General features: G+C 31.1%; 1 protein-coding gene across 1 annotated transcript; it reads right to left on the bottom strand.

The window, feature by feature from the left end:
* Window positions 1–2,031: 2,031 nt before the first annotated feature.
* On the bottom strand, window positions 2,032–3,451 carry LOC133819417 (ethylene-responsive transcription factor RAP2-3). Its single transcript, XM_062252674.1, has 2 exons — window positions 3,147–3,451; window positions 2,032–3,053 (listed from the first exon to the last, which is right to left on the bottom strand). The coding sequence occupies exons 1-2, from the start codon at window positions 3,352–3,354 to the stop codon at window positions 2,332–2,334; spliced, it is 930 nt and encodes a 309-aa protein (XP_062108658.1). The 5' UTR covers window positions 3,355–3,451; the 3' UTR covers window positions 2,032–2,331.
* Between the last annotated feature and the right edge of the window lie 5,646 nt (window positions 3,452–9,097).

Genomic DNA, 9,097 nt, shown 5'->3' with positions numbered 1-9,097 from the left:
TATTTTTAATAATTCACCTCAAATTCAAAATATGGTCAAAATGAAAAAAAAATCATGGTTGAAATTTTATAAAATGTAAATTATATTTACAATTGATACGATTTTATAATAATACATTTTAAGTAAATTCATTAATATATTTCATTTTTATTTAACAATTTTTTTAAAATATTTTACTATTTAAAGGGTCTTTTGCTAGAAATATAATAAGTATTATTAGGATAGGTTCAATATACACAAAATTATACAATCATTTTTACATCAAAATTATATCATTAGAATGGAAAAGAGAGCATATTAATAACACTAAAGTTAATAGATAAGAAATATTATGTACCAAATTATATATATATATGTGTGTGTGCGCGCGCGCTAAAAGTATTTAAAATGGTCTGATAACATATAATTAATTTTTAAAAAAATTATCATTAATTGTTCTTTCAAATAGTGAATTAGCAAACATCAATACTTATAGTAAAGCATCATATGATGATAACTTAGTCATATATTTAGAGAACTTCATAGAAGAATAGTTTTAATTAGAAAAAAATCTATTACATGCCTGTAATTTATATCTCTTGTTTCTATATATTTTATTCATAAACGACACCTTCATTATAGTAATAAGAAAAATATATATAACAAAATAATATTTTCAAAAGTATGAAAAAAAAATAAAAACAACTTAAATAAAAGCATGTATTGAACTTATCACAATATTATTTATCCTCAATACATGATTTTTTTTTTACTTGAGATTAGAATTATTAATTCAGGAACGACACTGATTTAAGGTAGATCAGACCAAATTTGGGCTTTAAAGTCCAATCTTAGTAAATGATATAAAAAAAAACTAAAAATGGATAGTTAAAATTAAATAATTTTGATAAATCTACAAAATTATGAGCTCTTTAAATATAATTTTATTAAGGCCCAAAAATGTGGTGTGAATAATCCTAACTCTAAAAAAATAAAAATAAAAATGTGGCATAACTAAAATAAAATAATTTAATATTAATTTATAATAGGTATAATATTTATAAAATGCTATACATGAAATATAAGATAATACTGAATTTCAGTCATATCCAAATCTTTATTCCATACAATTCCCCTTCAATTTCAAGTAATCTTATCTTAATTCAAAAATTGAAAATTAGATTAGACAAAAGATTTTTTTTAAATGTGGCAAATGATTTATTTTCTAATAAATTAAAATCCAAGTGAAAATATTTTTAATTATGTAAAACTTATAATAAAATGTTTAATTTAATCAAAATAAATCCTTACTTCGCTTGGAAAAGATTAATAAAATAAGTCTAAGGATTGAAGGGATTATGTATTCTTATTAGTGAAAATACTATTTTAGTTCTTGTATTTTTAAAAAAAATATGAAATCGACTTGACTTCTGTATTTTAAGTTGTTGGTGATATGATAGATTTAGAGATGTAGAAAAAATAGTCGAGAAATTGAGAATAATAAATTATATATAAAAATATTTTAACTAAAATCGCGTGTAAAATACTATTTTGATATATTTTATAAAACATAAAATACTATTTTAGTATTAGTAAAAATACTATCTTAATTTTTATATATTTTTCTAAATATATAATTAACTTCTATATTTTAAGTCGTCGATGATATAATGAATTAAGAGAAATAAGAGAAAATAATTGAGAAACTGAAAATAACAAATTATATATAAAAGTATTTTAACTAAAATTGCGTGTGAGATAGATTTTGATATATTTTATAAATCGTAAAATCCAAATTATTATTTAACAATGGTCTGTTGAAAAAACACTAACTCCAAAGTGGGTATTTTCGATTCTTATTATTATCCTCTCCTATTCCAATAAGCCAATCTTAAAAATTTGCTATATTTGTTTATAAATTGCAATAACAAAAGGAATAATTATAGCTATTTTATTATAGAAAAGAGGGGCATTACAATCAAGGCAGATGCATGAACCGACATCATAAGCAAAATCCAAGTTTTGGAAAGCTAGTAGAGAAAAGCTCAGACAACGACAAAAGACGATGCTGATACATGCAAATCTCGCAAGCTCAGCCTTTTTTATTTTTCATAATTATATAATATATATAGTACTATTTACTATTTACTATTTACTATTTACGAGTAGAAGCAAACACAATAATTAGGGAAAAAAACATTAAAAATACATAATAATCAAGAAGACAATAATCAGAGAGGGTTGAGGTTACACAACATAGTCACACTACACGCAACGCAACACCAAATATTACGTTATTTAGACATAATTAATTATAATTATAATAATAATAATATATGTTCCTCAAATATCCTAATAATATAGGATTCTTTGGCTGTGTTGCTGATGCGGTACGACGTCGTCCAACATCCACAAACTCACCGGCTCGGCCCCCTCCTCCTCCACCTCCTGATCATGACCGCTTCCGCTCATCTGACTCGTCTGCGCCATGTTCGGCTCCAGACCCAGCAGCGATTCCAGGCTCAAAATTTGCTCATTCAGCTCCATCTCGCTCGGCTCCATAACCGCCTCATCTTTACAATAGAACCCATCATAATTACCCGGTAGTAGTTCGTTCTGAAACATCGGTACGTACCCAACAGTCGCGTACGAGTACGACGTCGTTTGGGGTGGTTCTGTCATCGTTTGACAAGTAGTAGTACTACTCGGCTGAGTCATCTCAGGAACAACACACTGCTTCTTCAACGGCGGAGCCACCCGAGCCGGAGCCGGTTGCTGTTTGGCGAAGTTAAGCTTAGCCTTATCGCCTCGAATTCGTTTAGCGGCTTCATCGTAAGCTCTGGCGGCTTCTTCAGCTGTGTTGTAGGTTCCAAGCCAGACTCGAGAACCCTTCTGTGGGTCTCGAATCTCAGCAGCCCATTTTCCCCATGGCCTCTGCCTTATTCCTCTGTACACGTTTTTCCGAGCTCGAAGACCACTCTTAGTAGTACTACTACTACCATCGCTACCTTCTTCATCCTCTTCTTTAGCTCGGTTCTTTATCTTCTGGGCCTTGTTATCTTTTGTTACGGCCACTATGTTATTTATACAAAAATACCCACAAACCAAAACCATTAAAATATTGATCAAAGTTCAAAAGATGATAAACAATCAGAAGATATATATACCTTTGGTGGTGGGTCGTTTAGGGTTTTGAGATGCAGTCACGTGATTAAACAGGTGATTGGAGTTGGTATTATTGTTGCCATTGAAGTAGTTATTGTCTAGGCCAAAAAGGTTAGAGATGGTGTCAAGCTCGGACCACACGTTCTCTGGTGTCAGCTTCCGGCCACGCTTTCCGGCCACAAAGTCGGAAATAATAGCACCCCCGCACATTGTTTTGGTGCCACTTTTTTATTTTACTGAAAAAGAAGCTCAGAGAGAGAGAGAGAGAGAGTTTGAAAAAGGTAAGAAAGAGAGCTTGAGAGAGCTTCTCTCTCAGAGGCACTAGATTTATAGAACGAACGGTTATGACTGGTCCTGACACAAAGACAAATCACGATAACTTTCTTTCTGGGCCCACCATCAGGCCCATGATCAGACGGCACAGATAGAATCAACAAATTATTTTTTTATTAATTTAATTTTTTGGAAAAAAATGCTCTGGTTAGGGACTGTGGAAGGATGCGTGGGTGTACAGTATGGAGATGGCTAAGCTAAAGTAACCGTACGATTTGAGAAGTTCAGGATAGATGTGGGGCCAGTGGGTGAGCAAGTGGGTTGAGGTTATAAATGACGTGCCGAATTTTGATTGGTTGGAGCAGCGACGGACTGTTATTTTTGCCGTGTGGCGGACACAGCTGATGCACAGTAACGCTTGTCATTGCTGTCTTTTTACTAAAATTTAGTGAGTTATTTTAATTTTTTTTTTGTCAAAATGAAAAAAAGAAATGTGTTATGCTACCTAATATTCATCTTTTTGATTCTAGACATGACAAGAAAAAAAAAAAAAAGACTTTGTATACACCATGTTTGGTAGAATAGTGGGAGCGAACTTATAAATGTTGAAGTTTGAGGAAGAATGGAGAGTACTAAAGAAGATAATAATAGGAAGTAGCGAAATAGGGGGGAGTGCTTGTTAAAGTTTTGCTTGTCATTTCATTTCAATTCTCATTCCTATTTTCTTAAGTTTTATTTTAAAATTAAAATTTTAAGGTAAAAATATGATAGTAAAAAATACAATAAAAAAGGGTAAAATTTCATGCAATATTTATAATTACAAATATTATTCTAAATAAAGTTTTAAGTGTGATATAAATATGCCATGCGTTTTTTCATAATATTATATATGTTTTGTTTAGTGATATTTCAAATTCTGTAATTTATAAAATATATCATAATAATACATGAATCATATTTTGGCCAAAATGTATTTGAATATGACGAAAATATCCTCAAATTTTTTAATTAATGAATTAAATTATATAGATAAATATTATTAAATTAAAAATTAACAAAAGATTGATATAAATATAAAATATAATATAAAAAATCATATTTTAATTAATTAAAACTTTAAAATAATCATAATACAAAAAATAAAAAAACATTAATCAAAATAAAAAATAATAATAAAATAAAAATTAATCCATAAATATGATTAAATTTAATCCAAGCTTAAAACCTAAATTTAATCCATAAATTTAAAATATTAATCAAAATTAAAATAAAAATACTATACTTAAACATATCAAAAATAAAATAAAACTAACTGAATATATTTTTCTTTCTCCCCCTTCTCTCTTTGCTTCCTCTCTTTTGACTTCCCTTCATTTTCTTTTGCACCTAGTCGGCCCTAGCAACTCCATTACAGTAGTTGCACTTTCTTCTCTTCCCACCACACATCTCCTCCACAACAACGGATCCTGTAACATTCAAAATTCTTTAATAAGGCTTAGTATCTTGATTAGGGGTCAGGAGAGCAATAATTAGATTAATTATGTGTTTATGTGATATGTGTATATTATTATGTGAGTTATATATATAATATGACTATGTTTGCATATTTAAGTGTACTAAATATGCATGTGGACCTGTTTCTTATTAGAATAAGTATTTTCGTAATTTTGACACGTTGAATGTATATTTTTAAATATATGTATATTGTGATTTAGAGCACATTATTATGTGGATATATTTTAGTTACTCGGCACAAGATGATCCTAGTGAGCAAGTTAGCGGTTTAGTCACAACGATGTCAAATACCCAACTCGGAATGAGCCTATGGGTATTTTGGTAATTTAGTACATTACCGGGATTTATCGGGTAATGGGAAGTTAGTTGGTGATTACTTGGAGATATTAAAATTAATTGGGAATATTGATGTTAGTTGAGATTAGTGGGAAATGGTGGCAAAAGATGATTTTGCCCTTGAGAGCATTAAAGAGAAAGTTTTTGGGTGAGGGGCATTTTAGTATTTTATTGCCCTTGGAATGGTTTAGTCTATAGGAAGCTTACAGAAGGAAATCAGATAACCACAAAAATCTTACTCTCTCTCTCTCTCTCTCTCTCACTTTGGTGAAGTTTGGAGTTTTGGAGGAGATTCACTTGAATTGAAGGCTTGGAGCTAGGATTGGATTAGGAACAGCTTAGGGGTCGAATTACACAGCTGAGGTAAGATTCTTTGCTCTGTTTTTGTTGAGTGAATTTATGGTGGTTTAAGTTTTCTCTTGAGTTTTAAGCTTATGGTTGAGTTTTGAATTAGAGTAAGGTTTTGGCATAGTTTTTGGTGTATTTGTGTGTGCCTTAAGTGTATTATTGAGATTCTGGGACGCAATTATGGGTTTGGTTGTTATTTGGGATGAATTTTGAGGGATTTGGCTCGAAGAAAAATGTTAGAAATCTGGGTTCGTGGGGTTGCGAGCGTCGCGGCTCGTATGAACTCAGAGACATTAGGGTTCTTCTGAACCTCCTTAGCGCCGTGGCGCGTGTCCAATGAAAACAGGTCCATGGCTCTCTACTTTGGGGCACGCTACGTCCCTTCAATGGTGCACCATGAAACTAATGAGGTAGGATAGCGAAGTGAGTTTTCGAGTTGGGGGGACTCAAACCTAAGGGCTCGGGAAGGATTCTACTACCCGATTTAGTAGAATTCAAGTCCCGAAGGCTAGGACTCAGTCCAAAAGCCTTTGTTTACTTGATATTGATGGTTGTGACTAGTGTACCCCTAGGGTTCGAAAGGGGATCATGCTTAAGGGTCGTTTTTATTTATCCAGTGCTTGGACCAGAGGTAAGAAAACTGTTGGGTTATGATTAGGGCTCGTGCCCCTGTGAATGAGCATGATTATGATTATGCCTATGATTATTTGATTAAGAATGTTTGAATGCTTTGCATCTAGATAATTGTTAAATGATTTATGCTTGTCCGTATTATATGATTGAAAGACTTGACTTATAAGTCAAGGACGACAATAGCGCGCTGAGCGCAGATCAATATGGTTAGGCTTATCCAGGAGCGTGATATACGCTTGACCGACCCTATGGTTTCTTGGAAAATAAAGCGCTAGGTACACTTGGTCAACCCTAAGGCTAGTTATACAGAGAATAGGGCAACAGGCCCTGGGGTGACTCTATAGTCACTTATCTAGGGCAATGGGCACCGGTGTAACTCTATAGTCACTTATATGGATTGAATGCATGTACGAGTAGGGTTATTACTACTATGTATACTATTTATGATTATGTAATATGTTATTAACTACTTATGAGCATGTTTAAGTTTTCTTCCTGAGCCTTGGCTCACAGGTGCTATGTGGTGTTGGTAAGGGAAAATAGTAGCTGGACCAGCCATGAGTTGGAGAGCTTCGATGGCGGCGTGTAAATATGCAGCTTGCTCGATCGCCACGACTAGGGATTCACAAAGGAACTAGAGTCGAACCCTAATTTTGCCGCTTAGGTCGGTTGTATTCTTTTGAATTGTAAATGACCTTTTAATGTTTATTTTGGGATCCCATATACGAACTTAACCTTTTAAATGAAATGATTACTTCTTTTGACCAAATTTTTTAACCCTAACCTATTAATTACATTTAGTTATATGTTTATGGTCAAATGACTCGATTAGAGAGTCTAACACTATTTAAAAATACATAGTGTAACAGTCTTGCCTAACCACGGTATTACCAATCGACCATGACACGACGACGCTTCCTCTTCTCTCCGGCCACTGAGAGCAATGAAAAGCAGGGCATGCTTGTTGTCTGGTCAGAGATGAAATTGCAGATGGGGTTGTGGATGGTGAAATGAGGTTGGGGATGAAAAAATTGCAGATTTGTGGGGTTGGGATGTTGGTGGGATTTTATGAGTTGTAGAATCAAATCTTGATCTTTTTTATGGGTGTGTTTTGGATTTAAAATTTTTTGATGGCAAATTTGAGTTGGGTTTGTATGATTCTGTATATGTTTATTTGATGTGTTTGTGAGAAAGAGCTGGATTTTTTTAAGGTTGGTGAGAAAGATTGATAGAAAGTTTTAGAATATTCAAAACACAATTGTGTTTGGTTGATGAGAGTGTAAGAAAATAAAATATTGTATTTTTTTAAAATAAATTTGTTTGGTTGATGTGACAATGGGGAAAAATAAAAAAAATAGGAAATTTTCTAAATTGATGAGTTTGTATATGTTGTTTGGCTGGTGAGAAAGTGAGGGTAAATTTTATTATAGTTCTGTTTTAATTAATTTTTTTTTTTTGTAAGGTTTGATTAAGTAGTATATATTTAATTATTTTAATATTTATATGTGTTTTTAATTATTTTTAATTAATTAATTAAACAACTTGAGGAGTATTTTGGTCATATTCAAAATATTTTTACAAAATTTTAAATCTAGGATACTATTATGATTTATTTTGCAAAATACAAAATCTAAAATATCATTTAATAAAATACATAAATCGATCAAGTAATTGAGAAAAACATAGAGTCAAACTTGTTTTCTTTTTAATTAATTCTTGTCCACTATAAAAAACATAAAAAAAATAAAATAAATGAGAGTATATGAGAAACTAAAGAACTCTATTGGGGCGGGGAGGGTTGATTCCCCACTCTCACACTATTTAACATTTAGAATAATAAAGGGTCAAAATGCCCCACCCATTTTTCATTTAAATAGAGAATCGGGAATTTTAAACCCCACGAGTAAGAAAGATAATTTCTAAAAAAAATAAGAAAAAAAAGAGGGGAATGGAAATGTGTGGATAAAGGTGTATAATTCTGGTATTTTGGTTTGGAGAAAGGAGGAGAGGAAAGTGAAGGGGAAAATCATTCCAAATTCATAATTAATCTTTCATTTTTGATAATAAACATTAATTGTTTTAATATATAATTTGGCCACAAATCTAAATTTATTTGGGTTATATTATTGTGTTCATACTTTTTTAAACCAAATTTAATGAAACATTTTAAAAATGATAAATACAACTTTTGGTTCATTTTTATTTAGACATAGCTTTTCAAGTATTGAATATATTAAATGATTGGAATTTGATCTTGAGATTTTATTTAAATTTAATTGAATTAAAATTAAAAAACATTAATTTTGAATGAACATGGACATAAATATTAATTTTGTTTTAAAATATATGTGTAACAAACATAAATATAAATTATTGGATAGTTTGGCTATAACATGATATATTGAAGAAATGGACAAAATACTTTTATTGTGCGCATCCCCTCATTATTGTTTTTTTTTCCATTCCTTTTTTATCTTTTGTTATTCTTATAAATATTATACAACTTTCTATTCAACCATTTTATTTTTGTAATTCTTGTTCACATTAATCAATAAAATAAACCAATTATGGAGAAAAGTATAGAAATGAAAGAATATGATAAATTAAGAATAAATGAAAAAAATAATGTAACAAAAGACAAAATGCACTTTGTTATTTGCTTTTGAGGGGTTTTAACGAAACTTTTCCAAGGTGGGTGTCCCTTTTGGTCATTTACAAATAACAAGGTGCATTTTAACAAGTTGGGTTGTGAATAATAAAGTCACCCTTTGAGGTTGCTTCATGAGAAAAAAGTTTGAGATGATTAAGGTCTTTTACCAATTAATTCGAAGTTAGAACTGTTACAAGC

Source organism: Humulus lupulus, chromosome 2 (genome assembly GCF_963169125.1).
Source record: "Humulus lupulus chromosome 2, drHumLupu1.1, whole genome shotgun sequence".
In the NCBI taxonomy this organism is placed as follows: domain Eukaryota; kingdom Viridiplantae; phylum Streptophyta; class Magnoliopsida; order Rosales; family Cannabaceae; genus Humulus; species Humulus lupulus.
The sequence above is the reverse complement of the archived record's forward strand: the minus strand, read 5'-3'. Positions and strand labels throughout refer to the sequence as shown.

Bases quoted from the DNA above. Each gene is read 5' to 3' on its own strand.
- LOC133819417 (XM_062252674.1), bottom strand. From the start codon at position 3,354: ATGTGCGGGGGTGCTATTATTTCCGACTTTGTGGCCGGAAAGCGTGGC. The intron at 3,054-3,146 runs GTATATATATCT...TAAATAACATAG, and splicing joins TAAACGACCCACCACCAAAG to TGGCCGTAACAAAAGATAAC.